This window comes from Oncorhynchus gorbuscha, unplaced genomic scaffold (genome assembly GCF_021184085.1).
Source record: "Oncorhynchus gorbuscha isolate QuinsamMale2020 ecotype Even-year unplaced genomic scaffold, OgorEven_v1.0 Un_scaffold_141:::fragment_3, whole genome shotgun sequence".
Classification (NCBI taxonomy): Eukaryota; Metazoa; Chordata; class Actinopteri; order Salmoniformes; family Salmonidae; genus Oncorhynchus; species Oncorhynchus gorbuscha.
This window is the reverse complement of record NW_025744684.1, coordinates 1170359-1190291: the sequence shown is the minus strand read 5'-3', so window position 1 is coordinate 1190291 and position 19933 is coordinate 1170359. Positions and strand designations below refer to the sequence as shown.

Genomic DNA, 19933 nt, shown 5'->3' with positions numbered 1-19933 from the left:
GTATAGAGACAGAGAGTGTAGATGCAGACAGTACCTCAGTGTAGGAGGGCTGTTGTGAGCGTACAATAGAGAGATAGTGTAGAAGTATAGAGACAGAGTGTAGATGGGTAATGTACCTCAGTGCAGGAGGGCTGTTGTGAGCATACAATAGAGAGATAGCGTAGAAGTATAGAGACAGAGATAGGGATGCAGACAGTACCTAAGTGCAGGAGGGCTGTTGTGAGCGTACAATAGAGAGATAGTATAGAGGTATAGAGAGAAAGAGTGTAGATGCAGACAGTATCTCAGTGCAGGAGGGCTGTTGTGAGCGTACAATAGAGAGATGGCATAGAGGTATAGAGACAGAGATAGAGATGCAGACAGTATCTCAGTGCAGGAGGGCTGTTGTGAGCGTACAATAGAGAGATAGTGTAGAAGTATAGAGACAGAGAGTGTAGATGCAGACAGTATCTCAGTGCAGGAGGGCTGTTGTGAGCGTACAATAGAGAGATAGCGTAGAGGTATAGAGACAGAGATAGAGATGCAGACAGTACCTCAGTGTAGATGGGCTGTCGGGAGCGTACAATAGAGAGATAGCGTAGAGGTATAGAGACAGAGATAGAGATGCAGACAGTACCTCAGTGCAGATGGGCTGTTGTGAGTGTACAATAGAGAGATAGCATAGAGGTATAGAGACAGAGATAGAGATGCAGACAGTACCTCAGTGCAGATGGGCTGTTGTGAGTGTACAATAGAGAGATAGTGTAGAGGTATAGAGACAGAGACAGAGATGCAGACAGTACCTCAGTGCAGATGGGCTGTTGTGAGTGTACAATAGAGAGATAGTGTAGAGGTATAGAGACAGAGATAGAGATGCAGACAGTACCTCAGTGTAGGAGGGCTGTTGTGAGCGTACAATAGAGAGATAGTGTAGAGGTATAGAGACAGAGATAGAGATGGGGACAGTACCTCAGTGTAGGAGGGCTGTTGTGAGCGTACAATAGAGAGATAGTGTAGAGGTATAGAGACAGAGAGTGTAGATGCAGACAGTACCTCAGTGCAGGAGGGCTGTTGTGAGCGTACAATAGAGAGATAGTGTAGAAGTATAGAGACAGAGAGTGTAGATGCAGACAGTATCTCAGTGCAGGAGGGCTGTTGTGAGCATACAATAGAGAGATAGCATAGAGGTATAGAGACAGAGATAGAGATGGGGACAGTACCTCAGTGTAGGAGGGCTGTTGTGAGCGTACAATAGAGAGATGGTATAGAGACAGAGATAGAGATGGGGACAGTACCTCAGTGTAGGAGGGCTGTTGTGAGCGTACAATAGAGAGATAGTGTAGAGGTATAGAGACAGAGATAGAGATGCAGACAGTATCTCAGTGCAGGAGGGCTGTTGTGAGCGTACAATAGAGAGATAGTGTAGAGGTATAGAGACAGAGAGTGTAGATGCAGACAGTACCTCAGTGCAGGAGGGCTGTTGTGAGCGTACAATAGAGAGATAGTGTAGAGGTATAGAGACAGAGAGTGTAGATGCAGACAGTACCTCAGTGTAGGAGGGCTGTTGTGAGCGTACAATAGAGAGATAGTGTAGAAGTATAGAGACAGAGTGTAGATGGGTAATGTACCTCAGTGCAGGAGGGCTGTTGTGAGCATACAATAGAGAGATAGCGTAGAAGTATAGAGACAGAGATAGGGATGCAGACAGTACCTAAGTGCAGGAGGGCTGTTGTGAGCGTACAATAGAGAGATAGTATAGAGGTATAGAGAGAAAGAGTGTAGATGCAGACAGTATCTCAGTGCAGGAGGGCTGTTGTGAGCGTACAATAGAGAGATGGCATAGAGGTATAGAGACAGAGATAGAGATGCAGACAGTATCTCAGTGCAGGAGGGCTGTTGTGAGCGTACAATAGAGAGATAGTGTAGAAGTATAGAGACAGAGAGTGTAGATGCAGACAGTATCTCAGTGCAGGAGGGCTGTTGTGAGCGTACAATAGAGAGATAGCGTAGAGGTATAGAGACAGAGATAGAGATGCAGACAGTACCTCAGTGTAGATGGGCTGTCGGGAGCGTACAATAGAGAGATAGCGTAGAGGTATAGAGACAGAGATAGAGATGCAGACAGTACCTCAGTGCAGATGGGCTGTTGTGAGTGTACAATAGAGAGATAGCATAGAGGTATAGAGACAGAGATAGAGATGCAGACAGTACCTCAGTGCAGATGGGCTGTTGTGAGCGTACAATAGAGAGATAGTGTAGAGGTATAGAGACAGAGATAGAGATGGGGACAGTACCTCAGTGTAGGAGGGCTGTTGTGAGCGTACAATAGAGAGATAGTGTAGAAGTATAGAGACAGAGAGTGTAGATGCAGACAGTACCTCAGTGCAGGAGGGCTGTTGTGAGCGTACAATAGAGAGATAGTGTAGAGGTATAGAGACAGAGATAGAGATGCAGACAGTACCTCAGTGTAGGAGGGCTGTTGTGAGCGTACAATAGAGAGATAGTGTAGAGGTATAGAGACAGAGATGCAGACAGTACCTCAGTGTAGGAGGGCTGTTGTGAGCGTACAATAGAGAGATAGTGTAGAGGTATAGAGACAGAGAGTGTAGATGCAGACAGTACCTCAGTGCAGATGGGCTGTTGTGAGCGTACAATAGAGAGATAGTGTAGAGGTATAGAGACAGAGATAGAGATGCAGACAGTACCTCAGTGTAGGAGGGCTGTTGTGAGCGTACAATAGAGAGATAGTGTAGAGGTATAAAGACAGAGATAGAGATGGGGACAGTACCTCAGTGTAGGAGGGCTGTTGTGAGCGTACAATAGAGAGATAGTGTAGAGGTATAGAGACAGAGATAGAGATGGGGACAGTACCTCAGTGTAGGAGGGCTGTTGTGAGCGTACAATAGAGAGATAGTGTAGAAGTATAGAGACAGAGAGTGTAGATGCAGACAGTACCTCAGTGCAGGAGGGCTGTTGTGAGCGTACAATAGAGAGATAGTGTAGAAGTATAGAGACAGAGAGTGTAGATGCAGACAGTATCTCAGTGCAGGAGGGCTGTTGTGAGCATACAATAGAGAGATAGCATAGAGGTATAGAGACAGAGATAGAGATGGGGACAGTACCTCAGTGTAGGAGGGCTGTTGTGAGCGTACAATAGAGAGATAGTGTAGAGGTATAGAGACAGAGATGGAGATGGGGACAGTACCTCAGTGTAGGAGGGCTGTTGTGAGCGTACAATAGAGAGATAGTGTAGAGGTATAGAGACAGAGATAGAGATGCAGACAGTATCTCAGTGCAGGAGGGCTGTTGTGAGCGTACAATAGAGAGATAGTGTAGAGGTATAGAGACAGAGAGTGTAGATGCAGACAGTACCTCAGTGTAGGAGGGCTGTTGTGAGCGTACAATAGAGAGATAGTGTAGAAGTATAGAGACAGAGTGTAGATGGGTAATGTACCTCAGTGCAGGAGGGCTGTTGTGAGCATACAATAGAGAGATAGCGTAGAAGTATAGAGACAGAGATAGAGATGCAGACAGTACCTCAGTGCAGGAGGGCTGTTGTGAGCGTACAATAGAGAGATAGTGTAGAGGTATAGAGACAGAGAGTGTAGATGCAGACAGTATCTCAGTGCAGGAGGGCTGTTGTGAGCGTACAATAGAGAGATAGCGTAGAGGTATAGAGACAGAGATAGAGATGCAGACAGTACCTCAGTGTAGATGGGCTGTCGGGAGCGTACAATAGAGAGATAGCGTAGAGGTATAGAGACAGAGATAGAGATGCAGACAGTACCTCAGTGCAGATGGGCTGTTGTGAGTGTACAATAGAGAGATAGCATAGAGGTATAGAGACAGAGATAGAGATGCAGACAGTACCTCAGTGCAGATGGGCTGTTGTGAGTGTACAATAGAGAGATAGTGTAGAGGTATAGAGACAGAGACAGAGATGCAGACAGTACCTCAGTGCAGATGGGCTGTTGTGAGTGTACAATAGAGAGATAGTGTAGAGGTATAGAGACAGAGATAGAGATGCAGACAGTACCTCAGTGTAGGAGGGCTGTTGTGAGCGTACAATAGAGAGATAGTGTAGAGGTATAGAGACAGAGATAGAGATGGGGACAGTACCTCAGTGTAGGAGGGCTGTTGTGAGCGTACAATAGAGAGATAGTGTAGAGGTATAGAGACAGAGAGTGTAGATGCAGACAGTACCTCAGTGCAGGAGGGCTGTTGTGAGCGTACAATAGAGAGATAGTGTAGAAGTATAGAGACAGAGAGTGTAGATGCAGACAGTATCTCAGTGCAGGAGGGCTGTTGTGAGCATACAATAGAGAGATAGCATAGAGGTATAGAGACAGAGATAGAGATGGGGACAGTACCTCAGTGTAGGAGGGCTGTTGTGAGCGTACAATAGAGAGATGGTATAGAGACAGAGATAGAGATGGGGACAGTACCTCAGTGTAGGAGGGCTGTTGTGAGCGTACAATAGAGAGATAGTGTAGAGGTATAGAGACAGAGATAGAGATGCAGACAGTATCTCAGTGCAGGAGGGCTGTTGTGAGCGTACAATAGAGAGATAGTGTAGAGGTATAGAGACAGAGAGTGTAGATGCAGACAGTACCTCAGTGTAGGAGGGCTGTTGTGAGCGTACAATAGAGAGATAGTGTAGAAGTATAGAGACAGAGTGTAGATGGGTAATGTACCTCAGTGCAGGAGGGCTGTTGTGAGCATACAATAGAGAGATAGCGTAGAAGTATAGAGACAGAGATAGGGATGCAGACAGTACCTAAGTGCAGGAGGGCTGTTGTGAGCGTACAATAGAGAGATAGTATAGAGGTATAGAGAGAAAGAGTGTAGATGCAGACAGTATCTCAGTGCAGGAGGGCTGTTGTGAGCGTACAATAGAGAGATGGCATAGAGGTATAGAGACAGAGATAGAGATGCAGACAGTATCTCAGTGCAGGAGGGCTGTTGTGAGCGTACAATAGAGAGATAGTGTAGAAGTATAGAGACAGAGAGTGTAGATGCAGACAGTATCTCAGTGCAGGAGGGCTGTTGTGAGCGTACAATAGAGAGATAGCGTAGAGGTATAGAGACAGAGATAGAGATGCAGACAGTACCTCAGTGTAGATGGGCTGTCGGGAGCGTACAATAGAGAGATAGCGTAGAGGTATAGAGACAGAGATAGAGATGCAGACAGTACCTCAGTGCAGATGGGCTGTTGTGAGTGTACAATAGAGAGATAGCATAGAGGTATAGAGACAGAGATAGAGATGCAGACAGTACCTCAGTGCAGATGGGCTGTTGTGAGCGTACAATAGAGAGATAGTGTAGAGGTATAGAGACAGAGATAGAGATGGGGACAGTACCTCAGTGTAGGAGGGCTGTTGTGAGCGTACAATAGAGAGATAGTGTAGAAGTATAGAGACAGAGATAGAGATGCAGACAGTACCTCAGTGCAGATGGGCTGTTGTGAGCGTACAATAGAGAGATAGTGTAGAGGTATAGAGACAGAGATAGAGATGCAGACAGTACCTCAGTGCAGATGGGCTGTCGGGAGCGGAGGATTGGCTCCTCGTACACCTTCCTGTAGGCAGCAGACGACCCCAGAATTCCCGGGTTCACAAACTCTATGATGGAATAGAACTCCTGCAGGTCATTCTGGACAGGAGTACCTACAGCACAGCAAACACAATAGATGAGAAAAGACTAGGAGAAAGTAAACGGTCAATAAAACAGAGGGCTGTGTGTGTACCTGTCAGAATAACTCTGCGTGTACAGCTGAGACCGCTGAGGGCAGAGGAAGTCTTGATGCTGCTGTTCTTCAACCTGTGACCCTCATCACAGATCACCAGCCCAAACTCCAGCTTCTGTACCTACACAACACACACACAACATTATAATGTCTCATGCGTGTATCATCCATCGTACTACTAATCTGTGTCATTTAGGAGTTGAGGTGTAATTCAACAGTGTTGTAACAGTGGTACTTCCCACCCGTTAGATAAGCTGCTGTGAACCAACTCACCACTTCCAGAGAGCGAAGCAGCATCTCATAGCTGATCACTAATACACTGTGGAGAGGAGACGCTGCAAACAGCTCCACCCTGTGGTCCTAATGACCAACACAACACAGAACACACACACACATCACCATATAGATCAGAAACAGCACTACAGGGAAACACACTACCCCTCTTCCTCCTCCTCCAAACAACCCCTACCTGGTTAACAGTGTAGACTCTGACCAAACACACCCCTACCTGGTTAACAGTGTAGACGCTGACCAAACACACCCCTACCTGGTTAACAGTGTAGACGCTGACCAAACACACCCCTACATGGTTAACAGTGTAGACGCTGACCAAACACACCCCTACCTGGTTAACAGTGTAGACGCTGACCAAACACACCCCTACCTGGTTAACAGTATAGACGCTGACCAAACACACCCCTACCTGGTTAACAGTGTAGACGCTGACCAAACACACCCCTACCTGGTTAACAGTGTAGACGCTGACCAAACACACCCCTACCTGGTTAACAGTGTAGACGCTGACCAAACACACCCCTACCTGGTTAACAGTGTAGACGCTGACCAAACATACCCCTACCTGGTTAACAGTGTAGATGCTGATCAAACACACCCCTACCTGGTTAACAGTGTAGACGCTGACCAAACACACCCCTACCTGGTTAACAGTGTAGACGCTGACCAAACACATCCCTACCTGGTTAACAGTGTAGACGCTGACCAAACACACCCCTACCTGGTTAACAGTGTAGACGCTGACCAAACATACCCCTACCTGGTTAACAGTGTAGACGCTGACCAAACACACCCCTACCTGGTTAACAGTGTAGACGCTGACCAAACAACCCCTACCTGGTTAACAGTGTAGACGCTGACCAAACAACCCCTACCTGGTTAACAGTGTAGACGCTGACCAAACAACCCCTACCTGGTTAACAGTGTAGACGCTGACCAAACATACCCCTACCTGGTTAACAGTGTAGATGCTGATCAAACAACCCCTACCTGGTTAACAGTGTAGATGCTGATCAAACAACCCCTACCTGGTTAACAGTGTAGATGCTGATCAAACAACCCCTACCTGGTTAACAGTGTAGATGCTGATCAAACAACCCCTACCTGGTTAACAGTGTAGATGCTGATCAAACAACCCCTACCTGGATAACAGTGTAGACGCTGACCAAACACACCCCTACCTGGTTAACAGTGTAGATGCTGATCAAACAACCCCTACCTGGTTAACAGTGTAGACGCTGACCAAACAACCCCTACCTGGTTAACAGTGTAGATGCTGATCAAACAACCCCTACCTGGTTAACAGTGTAGACGCTGACCAAACAACCCCTACCTGGTTAACAGTGTAGATGCTGATCAAACAACCCCTACCTGGTTAACAGTGTAGATGCTGATCAAACACACCCCTACCTGGTTAACAGTGTAGATGCTGATCAAACAACCCCTACCTGGTTAACAGTGTAGATGCTGATCAAACAACCCCTACCTGGTTAACAGTGTAGACGCTGACCAAACACACCCCTACCTGGTTAACAGTGTAGACGCTGACCAAACATACCCCTACCTGGTTAACAGTGTAGATGCTGACCAAACACACCCCTACCTGGATAACAGTGTAGACGCTGACCAAACATACCCCTACCTGGTTAACAGTGTAGACGCTGACCAAACACACCCCTACCTGGATAACAGTGTAGACGCTGACCAAACATACCCCTACCTGGTTAACAGTGTAGACGCTGACCAAACACACCCCTACCTGGTTAACAGTGTAGACGCTGACCAAACACACCCCTACCTGGTTAACAGTGTAGACGTTGATCCTCTCACGGCCAAGCCACTTCTTAAACTCCGCCCCCCAGTTCTGCACCAGGCTGCCAGGGGCAACCACCAGCACAAGCTTAGCAACCGGCTTCCCGCCGTATGGGCCCTGCTTTAGCAGCGTCCATGTCAAAGCCACGCTCTGGAGGGTCTTACCCAGACCCATCTCATCTGCCAGGATAGCACCGTACCTACATGTAGCCCTGACACACACCACCCACACCCCACACACAAAAACACACCACACACACATATTCAAATCAAAGTAAATAAATAGCAGCCCCAGCACAGAGCCTTGTGGAACACAACATTAAATTTTGGAGTGATCAGAGGATTCATCATGAGCAGACACACATCTCCTATTACCTCATCCCCATGACACACTCGTAGAGGAACAGCAGGCCGTCTCGCTGGTGGGGTCGGAGGTGAGCGGTCAAGTAGGGGTCAACCACCACGTCCACCAGTGGGAGGCCTGCCTTGTTATACGCCCACTGGTGATTGGTTGAGGGCCGGGGCATAACAATGGCTCCTACACACACCATTAGAGAGATGATAAGTATGGTGTGTTTGAAGTGTGTGAGAATGTGTAACTTCATGTGTGTGTGTGATGAGAGAAAGTGTACTGTATGTCTGTGTATTTACCTGGTGCTAGAGGGTCATGGCGTGGTTTACAGGGCCCCTCCTCCTGAGGCTTGGCCACTCCCCTATCAGTCTCTCCGCCCAATAGCGTCGGACGGCAGAACGGTTTGGAAGCTGGGCGTCGTGAGGGGGGAGGAGCTGATATCTTAGGCTCCTCCTTCTCCACATGGACGTCAAGGAAACCGCGGCCCTTATTGTAGTCCAGCTCTGATATGAGTCCCATCACCTCCACCTGTTTAGCTCCTATCATCAAGGTCTCTCCTTCACCCAGCGATGCCAGCTCTGATACCTTATAGCCACTACCTACACACACAATCTGAATCACTCTCCGATGCACTCGGAAAATAACCCTCTCAGGGCCGCTCTCCTGGCCACAGAGTAGCCCTAGTTCTGGACTAAAACCACTTTCAAATCAGAATTCTCCATTGAGCATGATTTTTAGTCAAGGACTATGTTTAATCTGTGTTTGGGGAAACCTAAAATGTTCACACACTCACCCTTGCCGATGTCCTTGCCCTCCATGTCTTTAAGCGTGGCGGTGCGCCCTCGTGTCACCAGGACAGCGTCTCCCTGCCAGCGTTTGTGTTTCCTCCCACTGGCCTTACACCACATCACACTGAAGTACCGCGGCCCGTCAGAACCAGCACTGCTACCAGACCCTGCCCCGACCCCAACTGGACCACAGCCTCCTGCCGGACTCTGTGAGGAACATCTGAAATCTGAAACGCAAAAAACATCAACACTAATAATCAGAGCATTAACACACACATTACTGCTCACACAAACAGCAGCCTGCAAACTCTAAATATACTGGAACAAACACCAGTGGAGACAAGTAGCTCAACTCTTTTTCAGTACAAGATACTGATTGGTCTTTTACATGAGCTAAAGCATGAATTCCTATTTTAAATGTGTGTAGTTCTGTCCATTAATGTTCAGTATTATGTCATGTTTCATGTTGTGTGTGGACACCAGGAAGAGTATCTGCTGTTTCAGCAGTAGCTAATGGGGCTCCTAATAATAAAATACTACACCCTGAACCAAGGCTTTGAATTGCTCTTTAAAATACATTTGTTTTCAATTATGTTATTGACAGCAGCAACATACAATTTAGGAAAGTGTGAATTGCGTGTGTACACAAATGTCAAATTATGATTCACTAAGGTTTTAAGCAAGATCTGCTGAGTGGCAGTTCACACGTTCACCAGTTGAGGTTGCTACTTCACTGAGGCCTCCACCCTACTTGCAGCCTGAGACTTTCCTACAGTGCCATGCCCAGGATGAGACATCAGCCCTGGGCTGCAAAAGGCTGTCCAAGCCATTTCACTATATTTATCTCGAAAGAGGGTCTCCCTTGCCATACAGGTAAACATTTAATCCAGTTTCCTCTAGCATTACCATATTAGGACTGTATAGTCACTGTAGTTGTTAAGCATCACTGCATCTGTGCTTTACCTCACTTCTTCACTAGTGTAACAGTTACCTGCAGACAGGGTCTGAATTAAACATTCACTCTTACAGGTAGCAGGCTTACAGTGAAGATAACTTCATATTGAGTCCAGACCGAAGGGGAAAGGTGAGGAGAGATATATGGGGGTGAGGGGCTAAAGAAGAGGGGAAGAGAGAGGGATAGAGAAGGGGAGGTTGGAGAAGGGAAGAGAGAGGGATAGAGAAGGGGAGGTTGGAGAAGGGAAGAGAGAGGGATAGAGAAGGGGAGGTTGGAGAAGGGAAGAGAGAGGGATAGAGAAGGGGAGGTTGGAGAAGGGAAGAGAGAGGGATAGAGAAGGGGAGGTTGGAGAAGGGAAGAGAGAGGGATAGAGAAGGGGAGGTTGGAGATGGGAAGAGAGAGGGATAGAGAAGGGGAGGTTGGAGAAGGGAAGAGAGAGGGATAGAGAAGGGGAGGTTGGAGAAGGGAAGAGAGAGGGATAGAGAAGGGGAGGTTGGAGAAGTGGAAGAGAGAGGGATAGAGAAGGGGAGGTTAGAGAAGGGAAGAGAGAGGGATAGAGAAGGGGAGGTTGGAGAAGGGAAGAGAGAGGGATAGAGAAGGGGAGGTTGGAGAAGTGAAGAGAGAGATAGAGAAGGGGAGGTTGGAGAAGTGAAGAGAGAGATAGAGAAGGGGAGGTTGGAGAAGGGAAGAGAGAGGGATAGAGAAGGGGAGGTTGGAGAAGGGAAGAGAGAGGGATAGAGAAGGGGAGGTTGGAGAAGGGAAGAGAGAGGGATAGAGAAGGGGAGGTTGGAGAAGGGAAGAGGAAGATGATAAAGCACAAAACCAAACTAGAAAAACTATTTTAATAGAAACCACAGATCTGAACAACAAACACTGAACGTCACACCACTGTAACAGCAACACCCCCTTCTAAACCCCTCCTCATTACCTATCATCTTCCCTCCTAATGGGATGGTAAAGCAACACAGGGTTTTGAACCAAATGAAACCAGTCAAAATAGTACCCGTTAGTACCCGAAACCAGTGATACTAGCGCCTCTCGTCTGACAAAAGCAGAGATTTGTATTGTTTTTAGCTCCAGAGTCATAACTCAACCGTAGTCACCACACACACTGTCCCACATGCAAACACACTGTTTAAATCCTCACTCAAAACACACACTTCCTTATGCAAATACACTGTTCAAAAGGCCCAGTGCAAAACTAGATTTTCCTGTGTTTTATATACAGTACCAGTCAAAAGTTTGGACACACCTGCTCATTCAATGGTTTTTCTTTCTTTTTACTATTTTCTACATTGTAGAATAATAGCGAAGGTATCCAAACTATGAAATAACACATACCGAATCATGTAGTTACCAACAAAAAGTGTTAAACAAATCAAAATATATTTTAGGTTCTTCAAAGTAGCCACCCTTTGTCTTGATGACAGCTTCGCACACACCTGGCATTCTCTCAACCAGCTTCATGAGGTAGTCACCTGGAAAGCATTTCGATTAACAGGTGTGCCTTGTTAAAACATTTATTTCCTTCTTATTGAGTTTGAGCTAATCAGTTGTGTTGTGACAAGGTAGGGTTGGTATACAGAAGATAGCCCTATTTGGTAAAAGACCAAGTCCATATTATGGCAAGAACAGCTCAAATAAGAGAAACAACAGTCCATCATTACTTTAAGACATGAAGGTCAGTCAATAGGAAACATTAAGAACTTTTAAAAGTTTCTTCAAGTGCAGTCGCAAAAACCATCAAGCACTATGATGAAACTGGCTCTCATGAGGACCGCCACAGGAAAGGAAGACCCAGAGTTACCTCTGCCGCAGAGGATAAGTTCATCAGAGTTACCAGTCTCATAAATTGCAGCCCAAATAAATGCTTCAGAGTTCAAGTAACAGACATCTCAATATCAACTGTTCAGAGGAGACTGTTTGAATCAGGCCTTCATGGTCGAATTGCTGCAAAGAAACCACGACTAAAGGACACCAATAAGAAGATGGTTTTTTTGGGCCAAGAAACATGAGCAATGGACATTAGATGGGTGGAAATTTGTCCTTTGGTCTGACGAGTCCAAGTGTGAGATTTTTGGTTCCAACCGCCATGTCTTTGTGAGACACAGAGTAGTAGGTAGATCTCCGCATGTGGATTCCACCGTGAAGCATGGAGGAGGCGTGATGGTGCTTTGCTCATGACACTATCTGTGATTAATTTAGAATTCGAGATACCCATAACCAGCATAGTTACCACAGCATTCTGCAGCGATACGCCATCCCATCTGCGCTTAGTGGTACTATCATTAGTTTTTCAACAGAACAATGACCTAAAACACACCTCCAGGCTGTGTAAGGGCTATTTGACCAAGGAGAGAGATGGTACAGCATCAGCTGACCTGGCCTCCACTATCACCCGACCTCAACCCAATTGAGATGGTTTGGGATGAGTTGGACTTCAGAGTGGAGGAAAAGCAGCCAACAAGTGGTCAGTATTTGTGGGATCTCCTTCAAGACTGTTGGAAAAGCATTCCTTATGAAGCTGGTTGAGATAATGCCAAGAGTGTGCAAAAATGTCATCAAGACAAAAGGGTAACTACTTCAAAGAATATAAAATATATTTTGATTTGTTGAACACTTTTTTGGCGCAATATGTGTTGTTGTTTTTTGGATTCAATATGTGTTATTTCATAGTTTTGATGTCTTCACTATTATTCTACAATGTAGAAAATAGTACAATTGAATTAGTAGATGTGTCCAAACTTTTGACTGGTACTGTATATTTCCACACTATGAGATTGGAATACTGTGAAATGGTGAAAACTGTGATGCCTTTTTAGCGTAAGAGATGTTTGAAAAGTTTTAACCTTGCGCAATACCCTAGATGCAGTTGCGTCCCTAAAAACATTTCTCATAAGAAACTAGCTCCCTGGTACACAGAAAATACCCGAGCTCTGAAGCAAGCTTCCAGAAAATTGGAATGGAAATGGCGCCACACCAAACTGGATATCTTCCGACTGGCTTAGAAAGACAGTACCGTGCAGTACCGAAGAGCCCTTACTGCTGCTCGATCGTCCTATTTTTCCAACTTAATTGAGGAAAATAAGAACAATCCGAAATTCCTTTTTGATACTGTCGCAAAGCTAACTAAAAAGCAGCATTCCCCAAGAGAGGATGGCTTTCACTTCAGCAGTGATAAATTCATGAATTTCTTTGAGGAAAAGATCATGATTATTAGAAAGCAAATTACGGACTCCTCTTTAAATCTGCGTATTCCTTCAAAGCTCAGTTATCCTGAGTCTGCACAACTCTGCCAGGACCTAGGATCAAGAGAGACACTCAAGTGTTTTAGTACTATATCTCTTGACACAATGATGAAAATAATCATGGCCTCTAAACCTTCAAGCTGCATACTGGATCCTATTCCAACTAAACTACTGAAAGAGCTGCTTCCTGTGCTTGACCCTCCTATGTTGAACATAATAAACGTCTCTCTATCCACCGGATGTGTACCAAACTCACTAAAAGTGGCAGTAATAAAGCCTCTCTTGAAAAAGCCAAACCTTGACCCAGAAAATATAAAAAAACTAATCGGCCTATATCGAATCTTCCATTCCTCTCAAAAAATGTTTGGAATGGCTGTTGCGCAGCAACTCACTGCCTTCCTGAAGATAAACAATGTATACGAAATGCTCCAGTCTGGTTTTATACCCCATCATAGCACTGAGACTGCACTTGTGAAGGTGGTAAATGACCTTTTAATGGCATCAGACCGAAGCTCTGCATCTGTCCTCGTGCTCCTAGACCTTAGTGCTGCTTTTGATACAATCGATCACCACATTCTTTTGGATAGATTGGAAACCCAAATTGATCTACACGGACAAGTTCTGGCCTGGTTTAGATCTTATCTGTCGGAAAGATATCAGTTTGTCTCTGTGAATGGTTTGTCCTCTGACAAATCAACTGTAAATTTCGGTGTTCCTCAAGGTTCCGTTTTAGGACCACTATTGTTTTCACTATATATTTTACCTCTTGGGGATGTCATTCGAAAACATAATGTTAACTTTCACTGCTATGCGGATGACACACAGCTGTACATTTCAATGAAACATGGTGAAGCCCCAAAATTGCCCTCGCTAGAAGCATGTGTTTCAGACATAAGGAAGTGGATGGCTGCAAACGTTCTACTTTTAAACTCGGACAAAACAGAGATGCTTGTTCTAGGTCCCAAGAAACAAAGAGATCTTCTGTTGAATCTGACAATTAATCTTAATGGTTGTACAGTCGTCTCAAATAAAACTGTAAAGGACCTCGGCGTTACTCTGGACCCTGATCTCTCTTTTGAAGAACATATCAAGACCATTTCAAGGACAGCTTTTTTCCATCTACGTAACATTGCAAAAATCAGAAACTTTCTGTCCAGAAAAAAATCATTCATGCTTTTGTCACTTCTAGGTTAGACTACTGCAATGCTCTGCTTTCCGGCTACCCGGATAAAGCACTAAATAAACTCCAGTTAGTGCTAAATACGGCTGCTAGAATCCTGACTAGAACCAAAAAATGTGATCATATTACAGCAGTGCTAGCCTCCCTACACTGGCTTCCTGTCAAGGCAAGGGCTGATTTCAAGGTTTTACTGCTAACCTACAAAGCATTACATGGGCTTGCTCATAACCATCTTTCCGATTTGGTCCTGCCGTACATACCTACACATACGCTACGGTCACAAGACGCAGGCCTCCTAATTGTCCCTAGAATTTCTAAGCAAACAGCTGGAGGCAGGGCTTTCTCCTATAGAGCTCCATTTTTATGGAATGGTCTGCCTACCCATGTAAGAGACGCAAACTTGGTCTCAACCTTTAAGTCTTTACTGAAGACTCATCTCTTCAGTGGGCCATATGATTGAGTGTAGTCTGGCCCAGGAGTGTGAAGGTGAACGGAAAGGCTCTGGAGCAACGAACCACCCTTGCTGTCTCTGCCTGGCCGGTTCCCCTCTTTCCAATGGGATTCTCTGCCTCTAACCCTATTACAGGGGCTGAGTCACTGGCTTACTGGGTCACTGGCTTACTGGGGCTCTTTCATACCGTCCCTAGGAGGGGTGCGTCACTGATGTGGTCTTCCTGTCTGGGTTGGCGCCCCCCCCCCCTGCGTTGTGCCATGGCAGAGATCTTTGTGGGCTATACTCGGCCTTGTCTCAGGATGGTAAGTTGGTGGTTGAAGATATCCCTCTAGTGGTGTGGGGGCTGTGCTTTGGCAAAGTGGGTGGGGTTATATCCTTCCTGTTTGGCCCTGTCCGGGGGTGTCCTCGGATGGGGCCACAGTGTCTCCTGCCCCCTCCTGTCTCAGCCTCCAGTATTTATGCTGCAGTAGTTTATGTGTCGGGGGGCTAGGGTCAGTTTGTTATATCTGGAGTACTTCTCCTGTCCTATTTAGTGAATTTAAGTGTGCTCTCTCTTAATTCTCTCAGAGGACCTGAGCCCTAGGACCATGCCTCAGTACTACCTGACATGATGACTCCTTGCTGTCCCTTAATCCACCCGGCCGTGCTGCTGCTCCAGTTTCAACTGTTCTGCCTTATTATTATTTGACCATGCTGGTCATTTATGAACATTTGAACATCTTGGCCATGTTCTGTTATAATCTCCACCCAGCACAGCCAGAAGAGGACTGGCCACCCCACATAGCCTGGTTCCTCTCTAGGTTTCTTCCTAGGTTTTGGCCATTCTAGGGAGTTTTTCCTAGCCACCGTGCTGCTACACCTGCATTGCTTGCTGTTTGGGGTTTTAGGCTGGGTTTCTGTACAGCACTTTGAGATATCAGTTTCTGTAGCTCAGTTGGTAGAGCACTTTGAGATATCAGCATGATGTAAGTCGCGATAAAAGGCTAAATGGCATATATATATATATTATATATTATATTATATAAATACATTTGATTTGAAAAGATTGGCTGAAATTTCAGCCTGTTTTGACGGGATGGAGTTTTGGCCTGCCTGGTGACATCAGTGTTAATGTGTTAATAGACCAGTAAGAAAGAGAGTTCCAAACCGTTCTGCCAATAACAGTTTGTTATCAGTTTCCCCCTCCCCACTCAGAACACTCGCAGACAGTCCGAGCAAAATTCTTACTTGAGAAATTGAACTTCGCCAAGAATCTATTTTTGTCTCTTTTTGAGCATTTTAATAGAAAACAATAACAGTAATGTAATTCATTTTTACCCAGAAATGATTTGAGATTGAGAAGGCTGTATTGGACCTTTAAATCCTCCCTCGAACTCACTGCTCATCACACAAACATGATTTCTCAGGCCAAACCCCTCTTCCACACATAGAAAGTTCAGAGCATCCTCCTGAGTTCCATATGGTCAGTCCAGTCAGGCCATGGGTGTGTTAGTTATAGGGGCAGTGGTAGTCCGCGTCTCAGCCTGGCTGCCCTCAGTTTCTCTACTTTGATTTTTGCTCTCAGAAGCTCCTCCTCCAGTTCCTGCTTCCTCTTTAGCCCCTCCCTCTTCTCCTCCAGGTATACGCCCATCTTTCTGTGATTGGTCATGACCTGCTCATGCTCCTCCATGGCCAGCTGAAGGGGACGGAGCCTGTCAGGGTCACAGCGGGGGTAGTGGTCATGAGGGTAAAGGTCACGTTGCAGTGGAACGGGTGAGGTGGAGAGGGGCAGGACGACAGAGGATGGGCAGGGAGAGAGGGAGCCATCATAACCATGGACACTGCCCAAGTCCTCATCTTCCTCCTCCGCCCCCTCTCCTCCTAGCACCACCCCCACACGGGTGGAGAGGATGGTCAGGTCTGGCGGAGGCTTCACGTCCACGTCCTGGTCCAGCCTGACCACATCCTGGTCCAGGTGGTGGGTGACGGGGTTTGATGGGTAGTCTGGGAGGGAGGAGCTGCTGCCAGGTTGCTCCATGGGAGAGTCATGCTTATACATCACCCTGCAGAGAGAATATGGAATAGAATACAGCTTTAATACTGTATCATTCTACATCACCCTACAGAGACAATATGGAATAGAATACAGCTTTATTACTACAGCCATACATGTATAAGTGACACTAGGTGGGGGTATGGAGAGTATTCAATCAATAAAATGGATTTATAAAGCCCTTTTTACATCAGCCGATGTCACAAAGTGCTGTACAGAAACCCAGCCTAAAACCCCAAACAGCAAGCAATGCAGGTGTAGAAGACCGGCTGTGTAGAAACACAACCGGTCTTCGGGATGGTCAAAAACATTCTTCTTAAAACCCTTTTCATGACCATCTCATACTTTGCTAAAGAATGCATTCTCCTACTGTGTGCTAATACCTCTCCTACGTTTCAAATGTGAATTGACCAGATTCGTCAGTCCATGTCCTGACGAATTTAGGCTGTTGAGGTCAAAAGTGTGAGCATGAGGAGTGTGTATGTGTGCGTGTGTAAACTGATTGAGGTTAGCTCTGTGTTCAGTTCTATAGAGCAGCCCCTCCCTAGTAGAGTTCTACAGAGCAGCCCCTCCCCTGTAATTACTAGTAGAGCTCTACAGAGCAGCCCCTCCCCTCTCGTTACTAGTAGAGCTCTAGAGCAGCCCCTCCCCCTCTAGTTACTAGTAGAGCACTACAGAGCAGCCCCTCCCCTATCTAGTAGAGCAGCCCTTCCCTCTCCTCTAGTTACTAGAGCTCTACAGAGCAGCCACTCCCCTCCCCTCTAATTACTAGTAGAGCTCTACAGAGCAGCCCTCCCCTTTAATTACTAGTAGAGCTCTACAGAGCAGCCCCTCTCGTTACTAATAGAGCTCTACAGAGCAGCCCCTCTCATTACTAATAGAGCTCTAGAGCAGCCCCTCCCCTCTCTAGTAGAGCAGCCCCTCCCCCCACCTCTAGTTACTAGTAGAGCAGCCCTTCCCTCTCCTCTAGTTACTAGAGCTCTACAGAGCAGCCACTACCCTCCCCTCTAATTACTAGTAGAGCTCTACAGAGCAGCCCTCCCCTCTAATTACTAGTAGAGCTCGACAGAGCAGCCCTCCCCTCTAATTACTAGTAGAGCTCGACAGAGCAGCCCTCCCATCCAATTACTAGTAGAGCTCTACAGAGCAGCCCCTCCCCTCCAATTACTAGTAGAGCTCTACAGAGCAGCCCCTCCCCTCTCTTGTTACTAGTAGAGCTCTACAGAGCAGCCCCTCTCCTCTCTAGTAGAGCAGCCCCACCCCCTCTAGTTACTAGTAGAGCTCTACAGAGCAGCCCCTCTCCTCTCTAGTAGAGCAGCCCCACCCCCTCTAGTTACTAGTAGAGCTCTACAGAGCAGCCCCTCCCCTCTCTAGTAGAGCAGCCCTCCCCTCTCCTCTAGTTACTAGAGCTCTACAGAGCAGCCCCTCCCCTCTCTCGTAGTGCAGCCCCTCCCCTCCAATTACTAGTAGAGCTCTACAGAGCAGCCCCTCCCCCTAGTAGAGCAGCCCTTCCCCTCTAGTTACTAGTATAGCTCTACAGAGCAGCCCCCCTCTTTAGTAGAGCAGCCCCTCCCCTCTAGTTACTAGTATAGATCTACAGAGCAGCCCCTCCCCTCTAGTTATTAGTAGAGCTCTAGAGAGCAGCCCCTCCCCTCTAGTAGAGCAGCCCCTCCCCTATAGTTACTAGTAGAGCTCTACAGAGCAGCTCCTCTAGTACAGCAGCCCCTCCCCTCTCCTCTAGTTACTAGTATAGATCTACAGAGCAGCCCCTCCCCTCTCCTCTAGTTATTAGTAGAGCTCTACAGAGCAGCCCCTCCCCTCTCTAGTAGAGCTCTACAGTGCAGCTCCTCTAGTAGAGCAGCCCCTCCCCTCTCTAGCAGAGCAGCCCCTCCCCTCTCCTCTAGTTACTAGTAGAGCTCTACAGAGCAGCCCCTCCCTAGTAGAGCAGCCCCTCCCCTCTCTGAGAGCTGTATAGAGCAGACTGTGTGTGTGTGTGTGTGTGTCACCTGTGCATCGTCGCTGGGTCTTTATCATGGTGAATAGCTCCGTGACGGAAAAGGTGAGGTATCATCTCCATCACTCTCCTGGTTGGTTCAGATATACTTCCTCTGTACTCTGGCTGGGCGTGTCTCCGTTGCATCACTTCCTGTTTGGCCGACTCCTTCAGCCTCTTGTAGAGGGTGCGTAGGCCCTGGGCAGTGCGGGGGGGCCTGTCCCCCCCCAGGACGTTGTACTGCTCAGACACTGTGTCCCAGCACTTGTTCTTGTCCACGATGACAGCATGCTTGTTGGTGTGCTCCTCCAGGATGAGAATGTGTGGGCGGACCAGCTTCAGCAGGTCCAGTTTCTCAGACAGGGTGAAGTTGGAGGAGCGAGCCTTACCCACCATACTGGACGACATGTAGACGGACCCAGACGCCATCTTAGAACATAGCCCAGGGAACCAGAATGTACCGAGCCAGGCCTAGACACCAGCACTAACTCAACACAATATCTCGCTTCTTTTCCTCTCCTTCTTTTGAGATTTGGTCTGGTTCTCTACCTCCCCTTTCTTTCTGTTCTGTGATGAGGCTCAGGCTAATACTGGTTTAACTCTCACTCACTCTCTTCCTTGTCCCTCTTCTTTCTCCCCCTTCATGGATTCTCAATCAAACAGTCTCTGTCTAACTGCATGTACTCTCTCTCATCGAGGTCTTCTCTGCTCTGTGTTACACAACACACACGGGCAACAATAAGAATCAGGCTTAACTAGGCCAGCCTCGTTTAGGCCCCCGCCTACTGCGGAGGGCTTTGGGTGAATTCCTCCCAGCTTAGGCTGACGCAGGCTAAAGCCGCTTAAACCCAGCCCGACCTACTTACAGCCCGGTCTCTCTAAACCTCAAACCAGCGCTCGTTCTAACTGCTATACACCAAATACTAACATATGGGGGGAATGTGTGTGCTTACATGGAAATTGTAAAGATGCATTTGCTTTATTCTTATTTCCGTTTAACTAGAAAAGAAGAAACGGCGCTGGTTTAACCGGAGAGGTGTGCGCGCAGCGCGAGTCCGTGCGAATGCGCGATTTTTTTTTTTTTTACACAAAGGAAAATC

The 19933-nt window shown here is 46.9% G+C and overlaps 2 protein-coding genes across 6 annotated transcripts in view; both read right to left on the bottom strand.

Moving 5' to 3' along the window:
• Positions 1–19933, bottom strand: part of LOC124017055 (DNA repair and recombination protein RAD54B-like) — a 38527-nt gene that overhangs the window by 10400 nt on the left and 8194 nt on the right. For 3 of the 5 annotated variants that reach the window (XM_046332426.1, XM_046332428.1, XM_046332429.1), the window contains 7 exons: positions 8977–9198; positions 8483–8782; positions 8207–8369; positions 7818–8043; positions 5999–6085; positions 5726–5846; positions 5506–5645 (listed from right to left, as the gene is read on the bottom strand). In XM_046332426.1, coding sequence (XP_046188382.1) covers positions 5506–5645; positions 5726–5846; positions 5999–6085; positions 7818–8043; positions 8207–8369; positions 8483–8782; positions 8977–9198 — 1259 coding nt within the window. Of the gene's footprint in view, positions 1–5505; positions 5646–5725; positions 5847–5998; positions 6086–7817; positions 8044–8206; positions 8370–8482; positions 8783–8976; positions 9199–16125; positions 16270–19933 lie in introns of those variants that run through there. The other 2 variants (XM_046332430.1, XM_046332427.1) reach the window with 2 other exon arrangements.
• LOC124017056 (fibrinogen silencer-binding protein-like) lies at positions 16298–19803 on the bottom strand. Its single transcript, XM_046332432.1, has 2 exons — positions 18847–19803; positions 16298–16850 (listed from the first exon to the last, which is right to left on the bottom strand). Exons 1-2 carry the CDS (start codon positions 19260–19262, stop codon positions 16301–16303), a joined length of 966 nt encoding a protein of 321 aa, XP_046188388.1. The 5' UTR covers positions 19263–19803; the 3' UTR covers positions 16298–16300.